Here is a 17,986-nt window from a genome sequence, read left to right on the forward strand (position 1 = left end):
GAACGAGAGCGAGAAATTCCTGCTGTAGGTCTTAACCTGCTTGGTCAGCAGCCATGAGAGACGCTTTCCCCTTCATAAATTTGACCCTGTCAAGTGAGTCAGCACGGTCGCTCCCAACTTTCAGTGGACATCATGCTTTCTAGGGGGTGAACTGCAGATGTGTGGATGAAGTTAGACAGCTGTATGCTATATTTCTGTTTCCTGAAAGATTTGAAAGAGTATGGTCACATAGCTTGTCAATTACTGAGAAGTATCAGTAAGGACTACATTAAGATGACTGAATTATAACAAACACGCAGTCTAAAAGTAGGATGGGCTCGTTTAAAGTGGACATCCACACTCCTGTAACACGTGGTATTAATATACTAGCTAGCAGTGCTAGTCACCCACATCTCTGCTATCTAAACCTACATAAACAGAATTAATTGGATTGGTTCCTACATGTGACTATCTCCTATCTTAATTTAAAGAACACATTTTGGCGTGATATCCTACCCCTCAGCGAAATTGGAAGACTAAGCCACTATTGACATTTAAAGGGAGTAATCGTAAACAAACGTCAAACCAAAAACGCTACAAATACATTAGTATGGCTTTAACATACACAGAAATATATATTGACATGAATTAGTCCAATGACATATATGTATTACTCCTCATCAGGACGAAGTGACCTAAACATTGAAGTCAATTTCTGAACGTACCCCCCCCTTTCCCGTAGAATGGAACGAGCAGTTCTAAACTCGTAGCACATCGGAGCATTGTTTCTCTGCTTGGAACTGGGCGCGATGCGTTGTTGGCAAGATTGGATTTTACCGAAAAATGTATTGATTATAATATGTTATTAGCAAGAAGACTGGTGGAACATTTCCATCACGAGGAGATATGTATGCCAGGATGTCGGCAGATTCTTGTCGTTTTTTGTTTGAAACCACATTAGTGGAATAAACCGCTGTCCTGATCTAGTCGTCTGCTACAGGTCAGATTCCCTTGGCCATCTAGTGAAACTTGTGTTGCTACAGTAGCAAGTAGTGTAACATTATTGCACAGTTCGCAACTGTATCATTCAATTTCAGTTATTGTATTTGGCTACAATGTGATGAGTAAATGCAAGGACTGTGAAACTAGCTCGTGCGAACGTTGTGCGCGTGTACAACTACGTCGCGTGTTCGTACTAGTTTGTGGTGAATTTGGTATGCATATAATTACTTATTTGATTAACGAATTAGCGAGTAATGATAATCATTCACATTGTCTGAAACTGGTGAGCTGGTTTGGTTTTACATTTGAGTGTATTGTTCGATTCGTTTCAAGGCCAGTTTAAACACGAAAAACAGGGTAAAATGCAGTCATCGGTATTTTTTGGTCTACAGACATAATCAGGGTTGGGGTGTAATCCGTTACATGTAAATGATTACAAAAACGGTAACTAATTCGTTACATTACCAGCAAAAAATATTGTGATCAGATTACAGATACTTTTGAAAAACTAGATGATTACTTCAAGGGTTACTTTTAAATTCAGAAAGGATGTTAGCGAAAAACATATTTTAGACTTGTTTTCTCAATGACTTTCAAGCACTGAAAAAAAGTTAACGTTTGTTCCACCTGAGCGAGTCTGACCACAAGTCAGAGACCACTATGATGACACACAAAATGTGTTTGATCGATCGCAGGAATAGGCTTTTGAAGGCTACTGTCCAAGGTATGTCTTCCAATGGTGCGACAACTGTCGACATCCAAAGATTATCGAATTTGAATTAACGCTTGGAGGTGAGGATAACAGCAGTGGTGTACTCTACGGTGATATGGATATAATTTATTAATGATATCTACATAGCGCATTGATGTGAATCACACTCCTTCTCTTTGCTCTCTCATTTAGTTATTTGCGCCTTACGGATTGTGGTTGTTGTGCATGGCTGTTCACAAATCTAAATGTGTATTTGAACCCAATAATGGTTGAATTCAAGAAGTTTAAACTGCCTATCAATCATTGTTTTTGAAACCAGTGGACATCCAGTGAAAAATACACTCTTGCAACAGCGGCCTATGGAATAAAAGTGGGGCTTTTATTGCTCAATCGAATTCATGCTGATAAAATAAAAATCCATAGGCCTAATGGACACATGCTCAAAATCACATTTTTGATAGATTTAAAGGGGCAATCTGTAGTTGCTACATAATGTTTTTGACTTATAGATTATAATATATCTATTTGATTCTTGAAGAATATAATTTATAATGCCTCATGAACTAAATTCAACTGTCACACTCCATGAGAACCCAAAATATCATCTTGTTTTTCTCAAATGTTTGTAAATGTGAACAAACACTGTATAGCCTCATAACATGGTTAAAACAATACTTTTGATATTGTGGATGGACAGTCCTACCATCCGTAGTTCTGTCTATTAATCTGAGAGTGGTTACATTTCTCCAGGCCCATCCCTCAGCTTTTTACCAAAACAGAGGCGGGGCGGCGATTTTGTTATTGTTTCATCTGTGGATTTGCGCAATAAACAGCTGCATATTATCAAGATATCAAAAAGTGTCACCAACAAAAAGGTCAACAATAGGCCTATAGCAAATGCAGCATAAGGCATTCATTTTTCACATGTAAATAGCACTTTTCAGTAGTGCTCAAAGCATGCCATTCAATGACTGCAGCATTTATTTTTCAACTGGAATCAATGAGCCCAATCAGTCCTCCATGACCACAAAATCATAAAGAACAGAGTAGTGCTGGCTAATAAATCCTTCGTTTTGGGGTTATGCTCAGGTAAATCAATTTGTCTAATCTATAATTCCATATTTCCAAATCCTATTCTTGAAGATCAAGGGGTATAATATTTATTTGAATGACTGGAATTCTGATAGACTTTGGTTTTTAATGTAAAGATATAATTGAATCATATTATTTTTATATGTAGTAGGAAGCGATGGGTTAGAAGAAGCCTACATAACCAACACACAAAGTAACATTTTACATCCAAAAAGGGCCAGCTATGTAAACTTTAACATTGATTTATCCTGCAATAGATGTTGTTCAATTGGTAACATACATTTTTCTCGTCTTCTAATGTGTTTTAAGGGGAAATAAATCTAATAGTAACTGAATGTAATCAGATTACATTACTGAGTTTGGGTAATCCAAAAGTTACGTTACTGATTACAATTTTGGTCAGGTAACTGTAACGGATTATATTTAGAAAGTAACCTACCCAACCCTAGAAATAATATATTATCTCCCCATGCATTGTCAGACAGTTTTGTCTGTCTTTTGTTTGTGTTATTTACTGCAGGGCTACATGACCTTCCAACAATGTTAGTATGAAGAGTAGTACCAAGATACTCTCTTACATTTCAGAGATATCCTACAAGCTAGCCCTGTCATAATGGTTGGCAATCTCCTACCATATGTGTGCCAATCAGTGTTGTGAAAGGAAGTTAATGTTGATTTGAAGTTGAAAACACACACACTCTTGCTCAAGGCATATTATTACATAACACAGTTAGAAATGGTTTGTGAGGGCACCTGGAGAAATGTATATTAAGTATAACATGCCATTTCATTCAGTAAAAATAGCTCTCTCCAAATTATATAGTCTACTGAGTAACTGGAGAGGCTCATTTCCTAGGCTGTGATTGTAAAGAGCTACATTGACATTGTGTCTCTCTTCCAGGGCAGAGAAGGTGGCCATGGGGGTAGCGCCTCACTCTCTCCTGGCCCTGACTGGCCAGCTGCCCTGGCTGCTGCTCCTGGCTCTGCTCACTCCCTGGAATGTCCTCGGAGCTGAAGAACTGAAGCCCACTAGATGGCCCATGTTCTCCCAGAAGCCTTTGCTCCTCGCCTGGAATGCCCCGACAGAGGACTGCCGCCCCCGGCATGGTGTGCGTTTCCCGTTGGAGCAGTTCCAGATAGTGGCGTCGCCCAACGAGGGCTTCGTCAGACAAAACCTCACCATCTTCTATAAGGACCGGTTAGGGCTGTATCCGTATTACGAGCGGGACGGCACCGCGGTGAACGGTGGGCTCCCACAGGCCGCCAGCCTCACGCAGCACTACGAGAAGATGCCCGAAGGTGTTCACAAGTACATAAGTGAACCAAACGCCAAAGGCCTTGCCGTCATCGATTGGGAGGAGTGGCGTCCGCTGTGGATCCGCAACTGGGACGTCAAGGACGTATACCGGAACCAATCCCGGCAACTGGTGGCCAACAAAAACCTGGAGTGGCCCCTGGAGCGCGTGGGGAAAGTGGCCCAGCAGGAGTTTGAGCTGTCGGCCCGGAAATTCATGCTGGAGACCTTGCGGCTGGCCAAGAGCCTGCGGCCTAACCAGCTGTGGGGGTTCTACCTGTTTCCAGACTGCTACAACCATGACTACCGAAGCGGCCTGGAGAACTACACTGGTCGCTGCCCTGACGTGGAGGTGGCTCGCAATGACCAGCTGACCTGGCTATGGACTGAGAGCACGGCCCTGTTCCCATCTGTCTACATGAGCACAGTGCTGCGCTCCACCATGTTTGGACGTCAGTTTGTCCGCAACCGGGTGAAGGAGGGGATGCGTCTGGCATCGGCAGGTGACGCGCTGGCACGGCCTGTCTTTGTCTATACCCGGCCTACGTATGCCAACGAGCTGACTCCGCTGACTGAGGTGAGAGGGCCCATGTTATAGGCCTGATTCTGTCCCTATACTGTAGATATGATTAGCCTACTTCATCATGACCATAACTTGTGCTATGCAGAGACCTGATATCTCTGTTTTTGCTATTCCGGTAAGAAATCAATCAGACACACTATAGCTTTGAAATTCTCAGCTGCCTCTTACCACAACTGTTTTTTTGTTGTTGTTTTTTGTCAATAAAGTGTGTCTGTGTGTGAGACTGAATTAACCCTGATGTACACTACCAGTCAACAGTTTTAGAACACCTACTCATTCAAGGGTTTGTCTTTATTTGTACTATTTTCTACATTGTAGAATAACCAAAAATGTGTTAAACAAATCAAAATATATTTTATATTTAAGATTTTTCAAATAGCAACTCTTTGCTATATATTTTGATTTGTTGAACACTTTTTTGGTTACTACATGATTCCATGTCTTATTTCATAGTTTTTATGTCGTCACTATTATTCTACAATGTAGAAAATAGTAAAAATAAGACATATGGGGTCATGTAGTAACCAAAAAAGCGTTAAACACATCAGGTTTTAACATGTTAACCAAGAGTGCAGTCCCCTCTGGTCTTACAAGGCAAGTGTTACTCTAACCAGGGCCTAAAAATATAGGGCTGGTGGTTTTACAGACACGGATTAAGCCTAGTCCTGGACTAAAAAGCATTCTCAATGAAGATTCTCTATTGACCATGGTATTTATTTCAGGACTAAGCTTAAAGGGATACTTCAGGATTTTGGAAATAGGGCCCTTTATCTACTTCCCTAGAGTCTGATGAACGCGTGTATGCCATATTTATGTCTCTGCGTGCAGTTTGAAGTAGGTTGTTAATTACTCCTGCTAGTAGATACCCATAGACTTAGTCATTGTGCTAACACTAGTTAGCTTTGGCTCACGAAACTACCTCAAATTTCCTTCATACTAGACACAGACAAACAAATGGTATCCAGGAGTTCATCTGACTCTGGGGAGTAGATAAAGGGCCTCATTGACAAAAATCCCAAAGTATCCCTTTAACTTGTGTCCGGGAAACCGGCCCATGAGGATCTGAATGCTTTGTTGTCTGGATCGTATAGTGTTAAAGAAAGCCAGGCTAATATGTCAGGGCTAAATATAGAACATTCACATGTCCACACACACTCCTACATGACCAAGCTTCGCATGTCCAGCAACACAGAGTTGCCTGTGTTTCCCCAGAAACCTAAAGATGTCTCTCTGCGGTTTCTACACCAAATATCATTACCTTTGGCCAACCTTCCAATAACACGCACATGCACTAATCTGGAGTACACACACACACCCATTGCGCACAAAATACTGTATCTCAAGCAGCAGCTGTTTCACCAAGGGATAGAAGAGGGGAGTTAGACAAATTCACTGTAGTAGTGAGTCAAAAGACAATTGGAAATAGATTACTGCCTGAATAGATTTAAATGAGAGGTTGTTTGTGTGTGTGCCGAAGAGGTGCGTTTGGAGAGGTTGGTACTAATGTGTGTGAGCGTATGTGTGCAGTGAGGTTTGTTGTGTGTGGATGAATAAATTGCTGTTAGGCAGCCTGGGCATCTGTTTACTTTCCCACTGGACCACTCTTCACACTGGAGGAGAGAGGGAGAGTCAGAAGGTGTGTTTGTAGGATTATTCTGAATGAACGAGAGATCATGGTTAGCCTATATATTGTATCATGCTTAATTTCTTACTTTGAGTGTGTCTGAAGCCTCCATAAGGATGTGTCGGAGTGAAAGGATGTGCGTGGGAGTGACACATCTGTCTGTGTGTTTAAACCAGGGAGTAAAGAGATATGTGTCAGTTCCTCTGACATTTCGTTCTGAATCACCATCTTTTCCATATAATGTGACCTCATCATCTACATGAAGGGTGTGGGTCAGCTCAGCTGGTCAGTGTTAAAGAAATGAATAAATGATGTGTGTGTTCCTGTTCATAGAGGGTGGTGCGTGTGTTTCAGATTGATGGTGCGTGTGTTACAGTTAATGTCACTGTAGTCAGCCACTGCAGACTGACTGAACTACAAATCACCTGACATCATGATGACAACTCATTATGATTTGACGGGTCGTCGCCGACTGCAATGTAGTCGATCTCAAACATGGCCAGTATGTTTATAATGGGCTACCAACTTCCATACTGAACTTGTGTGTGTGTGTGCAGACAGACCTGGTGTCCACTATTGGGGAGAGTGTAGCCCTGGGAGCATCTGGGGTCATCATCTGGGGAGATCATACCTACGCCAGCAGCAATGTGAGTGTTCTCATCACTCAAGCTGTTTAATCATTCAATATTATGCATAGCCTAGTTTGAGTCCTCTGTCTGGTGTTCCCCTCTGTAACATACTTATGGCTGCAGCAATGGGAGTGTTCTCCCTGAAGATTCCCTATTCCCAACATAATGACTCAAACTATGCATCATCTATGAATGTTCAAATTGGGGTGTTTCCCAAGCGGCACCCTATTCCCTTCATAGTGCACTAGTTTTGACCAGGGCCATGTAGAGAATAGGTTGCCATTTGGGGGACACACCTATTTGATCATTCATAGATTATGCCTAGTTTGAGTCATCAGTCTGGTGTTCCCCCCCTGTAGCTACTATGTAACGACTATTTCCTGTCTATCCACATTAAATGCTAACATGTGTTGGTGTCTCTGTTTGCCCCGTATCACACTTGACCTCCAATTCCCCACTTTGTTTTTGTCTGAGTTTCTCATTTCCATTCTGAGTCTGTGCCTCTGTCTCACTCTGTGGGTATATGTGTGTGTCTCAATGTATGTATGTGTGTGTGTGTGTGTGTGTGTGTTTCGCTGTATGTATGTGTGTCTCTCTCTCCAGGCCAGCTGCTCCAGTCTGAGTGAGTACCTCCGGGGTCCACTGGGCCGGTACCTATTCAATGTCTCCACAGCAGCAGAACTGTGCAGTCAGAAGTTGTGCGGCTTCCATGGTCGCTGCCTCCGCAAACACTCAGACACTGATGCCTACCTGCACCTCAGCCCCCTCACCCACAGCATCAGCAGCCAGGGGGGGAGGCTGAAGGTGACTGGGCAACTAGGCCAGGGGGAGCTGGCTGGGTACCGTCAACACTTCCAGTGCCAGTGTTACAGTGGGTACAAGGGTGAGGGCTGTGCCCAGAGAGAGCTGGGGAAGAGTGGTGCTGCCCCTGTCTGGAAAGTCTGGTCTGTACTGACTCTGCTGCTCCCTCTGGGGCTTCTCACTGTGCTCCACTGAGGCTGGGAGGAGCAGGAGCTGACACCGTGCAATATGGGGGAAGCCACCACCACCACACCTTGATCCTGGTTCTAGTCCTGGCCTCTACTGGTGCTCAGGGGGCTTCCTGGTCAGGGATGGGCACTAGCTGCTCTGTGGGACTGATCCATGGAGGAGAGGACATGGGAGTGCCTGCTTCTCAATGTGATGAAGGAAGGAGGGAGGGGACTGAAGATACCCCTCAGTACTCTTCAGTTACCCACACAAGCTAAAGGGACAGCATTTGAAGTGGGCAAAACAACAGGCCTTCTATTTTGACTTGATGTTTTTAGGGAGTGGGTGCGCTGCAAGTGTGGCAGAAATGAAGGTCTATACTGTAGTGATCTATCCCTCCCTTCACCGGAGCTGGAAGACATCTGGAGCTAACAGCCAGAACTAGAACTAAGATGTCTGCAAGGTGTATGAATTCTAACCAGCTGTATTATTGAGTTTGTGTGTGTGTCTAAGTAAACTGTCATTAGTTAGAAGTGTACCTGGGTTACTAGTTAGACAGTAGTTTGTTAGAATATGCCTCTCTCTTTTTACTCATGTTGAAACTTATGAGGGAATTGAATCTTCAACAACAGAGAAGCTAACGCATCACACAAGAATGCTACTTTTCTACGAAGAGACTCCTACTGTGAAGGTTATGTCCAAAGAGACCTGTGCTGTGCACACCTCTCAGGTAGGCGGCTACCCCCTCACCCAGTTCTGATCTGGTCCAACTGCAGATATGGCGAGGAAAATCAACAGCAATTTTCAACATCTTTTTGTAATGTTTTCTTTTTCTATGGTCTTATTTTTTTATGCCTCTAATGATGGAAAATAACTGGAATATTTGGAAAAGACTGCTTCATTTGAATATTCATGACCTTCAGTAAAGCTTAGCATTGTGGCAAGGAATTCATTTCATCTACTGTGTCGTACGCTGACTGCTTTTACAACACTTTAGCACCTCAGTCACATTAACAAGAAACAACTCATCTAAGAATGTGTAAGAAATGTTTGTAGTCCACAACATATTCTTTGATATTTGTAAACACACCACTCATCTACACAGATGACAGTGCGAAAGTGCCTGTCCAACGAGTGTGTTTGGCCTAATGTGTCTGTGGTCCTCATCCTTATTGTCATGATTCTTATTCTGGTGCATCTACATTTTCTCTGTGTTGATGTTTTCTGAGTGTTTGTGAGGATTGTAAACCAAAGCTGAAAGCACTTTTGCTCATTTTGTCTTTACTCTATTCTGCCTTCTGTTGCCTGAAACCAAATTCCTAAGAAAATGGCTTTGTCCTCTCGTAGGCTTCTTCAGGGGCCTCAGTGAGGGTCTATCGTTTTCACTGCTCTTATTTATGTCCCAAACATGCTTCTCATTTACTCTCCTACATGTACATTGGATGTAATTGTAATTAAGTGTAATTAGTCATTTATTTTTATTACATTAAACTTGAAATATGAGAAGGCTCTCAATGAATTTTTATCTTGGAGCTGTTGTGCTGCCGTTATTAACATCATGGTGGGTCGGAGTTCACAATCACATACCACGTGTTGCAAACACAGTGAGCAGTTTGACATACATTTTGGAAAAGCATGTTTTAACCATTCATGGTCAGTACAGTGACACATTCAATTGTAGTTAGATTTAATGGCATCAGAAAAATAAGGGAAAAGGCCATACTTAATCAGTTGCACAACTGGATCGATTCACCCAACCTCTCTGAATCAATGAAGTGCAGGGGGCTGCCTTAATCGCCGTCCACGTCATCGCCTCAGGCGTCCGGGGAGCAGGCTGCAACGTGTCTGGTAAGGTTTTCACGTGAAGGCCTTTGCACCTTGGTAACTTGCTCTCCTGAGTCACCTACCTCTGTGTCTTGCCAACATTTCACTTTTCCTCTTTTTCCCCTCCGTTTTTGGGAATTTCTTCCAAGTGTAAGGGGGGTAATCTCATGGTGCCAAAAGCAATATTATTGTGCTAGGAGTACAGAGAAAGCCTTGTTTTATAACTAAAACCAGACTTCAAGCCCCCCCAATCTTCCAGTTCCGACCCTCCAAGAGGAAGGGTACTGCTGTTCACTCATTCAACAGCATCTACATTTTCTAGCACATGTAATACTATTGATGCGTGTACAGTTGGACTATTAAAGGCAATGTGTGGCCAAGATGTAAATTACATAAATCAATAGACTGTGAATGCAAGACTGCTGTTACTCTAGTTGGTAGGTAAGTAAACAAAACTATCATTAACAAACATGTTACTAAAATAACATCTTAGCCAATTCACAGGACCTTTATAACATTTTTAGATTGATAGGAAAATGTAAATCAAATCAAACTATTTGTCACGTGCCGAATACATGTGAAATGTTTACTTACAAGCCCTTAACCAACAGTGCAGTTCAAGAAGAGTTAAGAACATTTTAACAAAATAAACTGAAGTAAAAAATATCTACAAATAATTAAAAGTAACAATAACAAGGCTATATACAGGGGGTACTGGTACCGAGTCAGTGTGTGGGGTTACAGGTTAGGTGAGGTAATTTGTTCATGTACAAGTCAGAAGTTTACATACACTTAGATTGAAGTCATTAAAACTCGTTTTTCAACCACTCCACAAATTTCTTGTTAACAAACTATAGTTTTGGCAAGTTGTTTAGGACATCTACTTTGTGCATGACACAAGTAATTTTTCCAACTATTGTTTACAGACAGATTATTTCACTTATAATTCACAATTCCAATGGGTCAGAAGTTTACATACACTAAGTTGACTGTGCCTTTAAATAGCTTGGAAAATTCCAGAAAATGATGTCATGGCTATAGAAGCTTCTGATAGGCTAATTGCCATAATTTGAGTCAATTGGAGGTGTACCTGTGGATGCATTTCAAGGCCTACCTTCAAACTCAGTGCCTCTTTGCTTGACATCATGGGAAAATCAAAAGAAATCAGCCAAGACCTCAGAAAATAAATTGTAGACCTCCACATGTCTGGTTCATCATTGGGAGCAATTTCCAAACGCCTGAAGGTACCACGTTCATCTGTACAAACAATAGTATGCAAGTATAAACACCATGGGACAACGCAGCCATCATACCGCTCAGGAAGGAGGCGCGTTCCGTCTCCTAGAGATGAACGTACTTTGGTGCAAATCAATCCCAGAACAACAGCAAAGGACCTTGTGAAGATGCTGGAGGAAACGGGTACAAAAGTATCTACATCCACAGTAAAACGAGTCCTATAACGACATAACCTGAAAGGCCGCTGAGCAAGGAAGAAGCCACTGCTCCAAAACTGGCATAAAAAATCCAGACTACGGTTTGCAACTGCACATGGGGACGAAGATCGTACTTTTTGGAGAAATGTCCTCTAGTCTGATGAAAAAAAAATAGAACTGTTTGGCCATAATGACCAACGTTATGTTTGGAGGAAAAAGGGGGAGGCTTGCAAGCCGAAGAACATCATCCCAACCATGAAGCACCATGTTGTGGGGGTGCTTTGCTGCAGGAGGGACTGGTGCACTTCACAAAATAGATGGCATCATGAGGCAGGAAAATTATGTGGATATTTTGAAGCAACATCTCAAGACATCAGTCATGAAGTTAAAGCTTGGTTGCAAATGGGTCTTCCAAATGGACAATGACCCAAAGTTGTGGAGAAATGGCTTAAGGACAAGAAAGTCAAGGTATTGAAGTGGCCATCACAAAGTCCTGACCTCAATCCCATAGAACATTTGTGGGCAGAACTGAAAAAGCGTGTATGAGCAAGGACGCCTGCAAACCTGACTCAGTTACACCAGATTTGTCAAGAGGAATGGGCCAAATTCACCCAACTTATTGTGGGAAGCTTATTGAAGGCTACCTAAAATGTTTGACCCAAGTTAAACAATTTAAAGGCAATGCTACCAAATACTAAGTGAGTGTATGTAAACTTCTGACCCACTGGGAATGTGATGAAAGAAATAAAAGCTGAAATAAATAATTTTCTCTACTATTATTCTGACATTTCACATTCTTAAAATAAAGTAGTGATCCTAACTGACCTAAGACAGGGAATTTTTACAAGGATGATATGTCAAGAATTGTGAAAAACTGAGTTTAAATGTATTTGGCTAAGGTGCATGTAAACTTCTGACTTCAACTGTAGGTAGGGGTGAAGTGACTATGCATAGATAATAATATGTGAGTAGCAGCAGTGTACAAAACAAATGGAGGGGGGGATCAATGTAAATAGTCCGGAGGCCATTTGATTAATCGTTCAGCAGTCTTATGGCTTGGGGATAGAAGCTGCTGAGGAACCTTTTGGTCTTAGACTTGGGCGCTCCGGTACAGCTTGCTGTGCGGTAGCAGAGAAAAGTCTATGACTTGGGTTACTGGAGTCTCTGACAATTTAATGGGCTTTCCTCTGACACAGCTTATTATATAGGTCCTGGATGGCAGGAAGCTTGGCCCCAGTGATGTACTGGGCCGTAAGCACTACCCTCTGTAGCTTCTTATGGTCAGATGCTGAGCAGTTAATCCATACTTCTGACCTTTTTCAGTGAACGTTACCTTCTTATACAGGATTTTTTGTATATGTGAGAGTATACTGTACGGTATTAATTGTTTAGAAAGAGAAGCCGTCTTAAATAAATACGAGTTAGACGTAAGAGAAGAAAACCAAGGAATTGTGAAACGCCAGGTGTGGATGGTGAGAGATGAACACAATACCATCCTCTAATCTGTCATTATTCAAGTCTGGACCACAATGATGCTCTGTGATCACTCCATGAGGATACTTTGGAACAAAAAGGATAGTGTTTTTTTTTTTATTACACCATCTCTTTGTTTTATTGATCATCAACATCTGTTTCATTGTTCATTTCCAAAATGTTACAAAAGAGGTAAGAGTAAGAATATACTATAAAGTATGCATGCAAGCTTCCTAACTGCTTCAATAACAAAATGTTGAAGGATATTTTGATATGCCTGGTCCTATAGACATTCTTCAGTGGGCATTCGATACAGGAAACAAGATAACAAAATGAATTGTTTGATTTTATAATTGTCATTGTTAAAATGCATGATAGAATTGGACCATTTTAAACACAATACAACCACAAAATGTAAAACGTATTTCCATTGTGGTCCCCTTGAAAATACACAAAAACAAAATATACACAAGATTATAAACCGGGTAGTTTGTGTTCTGGATGTTGACTGGTTGAAAGCCGTGGTATATTTAAGCAATAAGGCCAGAGGGGGGTGGTATATGGCCAATATACTACAACTAAGGGCTTTTCTTAGGCACAACGTGGCATGCCTGGATACAACCCTTAGCTCTGGTATTTTGGCCATATGCCACAAACCCCTGAGGTGCCTTATTGCTTAAATATACCACGGATATGACCCATAATTACTTCCTTACTATTGTAATTACGTTGGTAACCTCAGGGGTTTGTGGCATATTGCCAATATACAACAGCTACGGACTGTATCCAGGAACTCCGCGTTGCGTCGTGCTTAAGAACAGCCCTTGGCCATGGTATGTTGGTCATATACCACACCCCCTCGGGGGCCTTATTGCTTAAATATACCACAGGTGTGATGCATAATTACTTGTTTACTGTTCTAATTACATTGGTAACCAGTTTATAATATAATTAAGGCACATCAGGAGTTTGCTTTATATGGGCTAAGGGCTGAATCAAGGCACGCTGCGTTGCACCTAAGAACAGCCTTTAGCTGTGGTAGTTTGGCAATATATAACACCTCGTCTGGCTTTATTGCTTAATTATAACATCTCAAATACATCTTATCAATAGGGAGGAAACAGTAAAAGGAATAAAATAGATAACCAAGTAATGTTCATTGATACAATTATACTTTCTTTTAGCTTGTGTAGTTTTAAAGCATTTAGCCCATAAACCATTTATTTCCTCTTATGGTTTCTTAAAACTCCCTAGTGTAGGGATGGATTTTATAAGGTTTGGTACACCATTCCATTCTTCTGCACCAGTTTTAAGGAAATAATTCTTTCCCCAGCAAACCCACAGGGCAAAAACTGGTTTAATCAACATAGATGTTTTTGTTGAAATGACGTGGAAACAATGTGATGACTTTGAATCTACGTGGAAAAATGATCGTAATTGCAAAAAGTCATCAACGTACAGGATTTTTTTCCACCCAACTTGGAACCTAAATCCAATGTCATGGTGAAATGTTTTGCTGATTTCATTTTGAATTCACGTTAGTTTACAAAAATGTAAAATAGATGTTGAACTGACGTCTGTGCCTAATGTAATCCTACTATAGCACAGCAGTCTAATATTGGCAACACTGGCTCTGGTATGATGGCTATGAGGGTCTACAATAACATTTAAATAACCAGACAATACAAGATACCAAACCACAGCTCACTATATACAAAATACACAACAAGTTCTACAAAATTAAATTAATCTTCTAAATCTCTCATATTATCAACACCAAAGTGAGTTATTGAACAGTTCCATATCAGAATGAATCCATAATTTTACTCCTTTGTCCAAGACAGTTTAGTAGACGGTGTCTTTTCAGATAGTAAAGCCCTCTGAAAGTATTTTTACAAACATAGCAGGTATGATGTTGGTGCTTGGAGTGGCTCTGAATGAGCTTTAGTAGGGCAGATGCTTCAGACCAGCCAAGTTTCCACTTGGAGCTCTCAGAAACATGGCTCTCCTGCTTGGGTGTGTTATTGTGGCGGCGGGTGTTGAGGTACTCCAACCACTTGTTTCTATGATTTCGCTCATGCTTCTTGAGGTTTTCTGCAATGTGGAATACTTTGTAACACATTGAGCATGAGAAGGGCCTTTCAGTAGAATGTGTGTACTTGTGGTGCTTCAGATGATCCGCCCGGCTGAAGCTTAGGCCACACTCCTCACATTGGAACACCTTACCTGCCTTTGTGTGAGTGTGATATCTATGTCTCCGGAGATAGTTACGGTCCTTGAACGTTGCCCCACAAGCCTTACAAAGATAACTTCTCAACATTGTGTGCATTTTACCGAGGTGGGTCTTTAAGTCCTCCTGCCGCCCAAATGTATCTCCATAACAATGACTAAGGTGAGGTTTCTCATTGGTGTGCAGGTTCTCATGCCGTCTCAAATGCTTTCGCCTCTTGAACTTTGTACCGCAATATGAACAAACATGGGGAGTTTTGGCCGAATGGATCATTCTGTGTTTCCTCAGCTTTTCCCCAGTACTACATTTCTTGCCACACTGGTGGCATGTATAACCGTCTGGTCCTGGATGATCAACTTCATGATGCAACATCACTTCCTTTTGATGTTCACATCGCTTCTCACGCAGTTGGCAGATGTGGTTTCTCACCTGATGAGTCTTTTCATGCGTCCGCAACTCTCCTGGATCCCTGAATCCAACGCCACAATCAAAACAGATAAAGGAACTGCCAGAATGAGAACAGCTGTGGCGCTTTAGGTGATCTTTTCGGCCAAAGTCAAGTCCACATTCTTCACAGTGGTGCAGCTTGGAGGCTTTTACGTTGCTTTCCCGAATTCTCCTAGAGTCTTTGCGATCCTTTAAACATTTCCCACAAAAATTAAACGAAACATGATATGTGAAACAGTCCCCACAATCTTTGCAAATAAATTGTCTCGCTACATCTTCCCCTGTCTCTCCTACAGTGTTTAAGTCTATTTCAGTTTCCTCCAGATCCCTTTGTGTCGGCAAGCCTTTCAAGGTGTCTTTAATGATACATGTCCTGACATTGCCTACTGCTTTTAGGGTTTTGCGATATTGGTCTGGGTGCATTTCCCTGGCATGATTCTCAAACTCCAGTCCACTGGCGAGCTTTAGGACACAGAGTTGACAATAGAAAAGATCCCCCTGTTGGCTCACCCTACTTGCCTCTATGAAAGCCTTTACATGCTTACGCAGGTGGAAGCACTTATGCTTTTGGAAAATATCTGCCTTTTCAAAATGACGGTCACATTCACAGCACGTTAAAGAAAATGTGTTTTTACGCAAGTTATTTTCCCGATGATACATTTTCTCATGTTTGGTGCAAGCTTTAAGCTTGTTGAATGCTCTACCACAAACTGGACATCTAATCTGTTGTTTCACTTCCGGTCCGTGCTCCTGTTTAGGAGGCACTATTTCACTTTTGCCCTGTGCCCAAGCATGTCTTTTCTGGTGTTTTTGGTAAGATTTGAAAAACTTAAAAACCTTCCCACAGTCCAGACAAGGAAACGGAGGAGAACGTTTAGAGTCAGGTGGAAAAGGAGAACGGTTAGAGTCAGGTGGAAAAGGAGGAGAATGGTTAGAGTCAGAAGGAAAAGGAGGAGAACGGTTAGAGTCAGGTGTTTGCTGCTCTGCAGTGTTGGCTAGTTCATCATCAGAAGATATTAGAATACATGCATCCTGATCCTCAGTATCATCGCTGTTCCTTTTTTTCTTGGTGGCCCTTACACAAGTTTCTGTGTCATCTTTCCTATTGCCTTCCAGACGTACAATAATCTCAGAATTTGAAGGGTTCCTCTGTTTTTTTCTGCTTTTTTTGGTTATCCTGTGAGTCTTCTCATGCTTTATGAAAGAAGTTAGGTATTTGAACCCCTTACCACAGTGCCTGCAGGTGTGAAGGCCTTTCACTTTCTGATTGACATTCAAGCCTACTGCTATGATTGACTTTCCATTTCCTCTCAGTCTTGGTACAATGTGAGTGGCCTGGTGCTTTGTGAATGAAGTTAGGTATTTAAACTCCTTCCCACAAGTCATGCAGGTGTGCAGGGGTGAGACACCTTCTGTTTCCATTGACTTGGCTTTCGGTCTTCCTCTCTCACTTGCTACATCACATATTGAATGAGAGCTTATGAAGTGCTGCTCCAGCTCTGGTTCACTAGTGAAGGAGGCTTCGCAGGCATCACATGGAAAGAACTGGAGTTCCACATTCGCAAAACCTTTAAAAAAGACAGAGGCAACAAGTACAACATTTAGATTATTTTGACCTCACAGTTAACCCAGTTAATAACAAGTTAGCCTAACCCACAAACCAATACCCTTGTTCTTTTCTTACCATGCCCATCATCATTATGAAAGTCAGCATCCATCTCCATGTCTAGGCTGCCATGGTTACTTTCAGGTAGGTTGTCTTTTACCTGGAGAACAAGCAAGTCTGGAGAGACTTCTGAGATCTCCAGGGTCATTATCTCTCCATTGGCATATCCAGATAGTGAGCTAGAAGGGTCCTCCCTCTCCAAATCAATGGACTCCATGTTATCGTCTTATTCTGAGACGTATCACCAAAGAAGCACACAAACACACAAAAATAAATCTACAAACATCTTTCTAAATGTTAGATAAAGAATTTTTCAATTTTCAATTGAGCACTTTTCAATTGAGAAACAAAGCAGAACGCAAATTATCAGAGGATCTCAAAGTTGAACGCTATCATGGCCAAACTAACTCAATTATTTGGTTTGAAGTTACTTTAATATTATTTTGAGATCATTTTTTAAAAATTATATTGCACGGTTGATATCACATCCATTGACTGTTAGCTAGCTAGCTGTGGGTAAAGTTAGCGGATGTTGGCGAAAAAAAAACGAACCATGGATTCGGTTTTCTACCATAGACTACTTTCAGAATGAGGAACCATCTAATCATCTAAATAACATACTTCCACAGAGAGACAGAAAGCACGATAGCTATGCCTAATAAATGTACAAATTTACCAGATACAAACCTAATACAACATCGAGTCACTCCGTTCTTTTTCTGCAGTGGTTACCCGGTCAAGACTAGAAGGTATCCAGCTTTGGTCAAATTAACACCAAAAGTTGATTTATTTAGCATTTTACTAACACTAACCATAACTCTTGTCATAACCTTAACACAAGTATCCTAACCTGCTACGTTCATTCTCTTAACCTGCTTCGTAAATTATCATAACCTGCTGCAAAAAGTCAAATATGATGTTAATTTGACAAAAACTGCATCCCGTCTAGCCATAACCTGGCATTTACACCGCCATATTGTTGTGCAGCCCACAAATGTGTTCGATTAGAAACAACAATTTATTTGATCT

At 41.5% G+C, this 17,986-nt stretch overlaps 2 protein-coding genes across 9 annotated transcripts; one reads left to right on the forward strand and one right to left on the reverse strand.

Annotated features, from left to right (window-relative positions):
• Window positions 1-9,407, forward strand: LOC110528441 (hyaluronidase-2). Of its 6 annotated transcripts, none has more exons than XM_036984025.1 (4): window positions 1-93; window positions 3,687-4,656; window positions 6,844-6,933; window positions 7,519-9,407. In XM_036984025.1, exons 2-4 carry the CDS (start codon window positions 3,703-3,705, stop codon window positions 7,909-7,911), a joined length of 1,437 nt encoding a protein of 478 aa, XP_036839920.1. In that variant the 5' UTR covers window positions 1-93; window positions 3,687-3,702; the 3' UTR covers window positions 7,912-9,407. The 6 variants fall into 6 exon arrangements, with proteins under 6 accessions (XP_036839920.1, XP_036839919.1, XP_021466184.1 ...); XM_036984024.1 differs by lacking the exon at window positions 1-93 and adding an exon at window positions 146-256; XM_021610509.2 differs by lacking the exon at window positions 1-93 and adding an exon at window positions 730-979.
• Window positions 9,408-12,722: 3,315 nt separating this feature from the next.
• On the reverse strand, window positions 12,723-17,938 carry LOC110528442 (zinc finger protein 595). 3 transcript variants are annotated; one of them, XM_021610511.2, is made up of 3 exons: window positions 17,645-17,938; window positions 16,976-17,188; window positions 12,723-16,859 (listed from the first exon to the last, which is right to left on the reverse strand). In XM_021610511.2, exons 2-3 carry the CDS (start codon window positions 17,172-17,174, stop codon window positions 14,419-14,421), a joined length of 2,640 nt encoding a protein of 879 aa, XP_021466186.2. In that variant the 5' UTR covers window positions 17,175-17,188; window positions 17,645-17,938; the 3' UTR covers window positions 12,723-14,418. The 3 variants fall into 3 exon arrangements, with proteins under 3 accessions (XP_021466186.2, XP_021466187.2, XP_021466189.2); XM_021610512.2 differs by having other exon boundaries at window positions 17,634-17,920; XM_021610514.2 differs by lacking the exon at window positions 17,645-17,938 and adding an exon at window positions 17,510-17,643.
• Window positions 17,939-17,986: the final 48 nt, after the last annotated feature.

This window comes from Oncorhynchus mykiss, chromosome 7 (genome assembly GCF_013265735.2).
Source record: "Oncorhynchus mykiss isolate Arlee chromosome 7, USDA_OmykA_1.1, whole genome shotgun sequence".
In the NCBI taxonomy this organism is placed as follows: domain Eukaryota; kingdom Metazoa; phylum Chordata; class Actinopteri; order Salmoniformes; family Salmonidae; genus Oncorhynchus; species Oncorhynchus mykiss.

Bases quoted from the DNA above. Each gene is read 5' to 3' on its own strand.
- LOC110528442 (XM_021610511.2), bottom strand. From the start codon at position 17,174: ATGGAGTCCATTGATTTGGAGAGGGAGGACCCTTCTAGCTCACTATCT. The intron at 16,860-16,975 runs GTAAGAAAAGAA...TCTTTTTTAAAG, and splicing joins TCATAATGATGATGGGCATG to GTTTTGCGAATGTGGAACTC.
- LOC110528441 (XM_036984025.1), top strand. From the start codon at position 3,703: ATGGGGGTAGCGCCTCACTCTCTCCTGGCCCTGACTGGCCAGCTGCCC. The intron at 4,657-6,843 runs GTGAGAGGGCCC...GTGTGTGTGCAG, and splicing joins AGCTGACTCCGCTGACTGAG to ACAGACCTGGTGTCCACTAT. The intron at 6,934-7,518 runs GTGAGTGTTCTC...CTCTCTCTCCAG, and splicing joins ATACCTACGCCAGCAGCAAT to GCCAGCTGCTCCAGTCTGAG.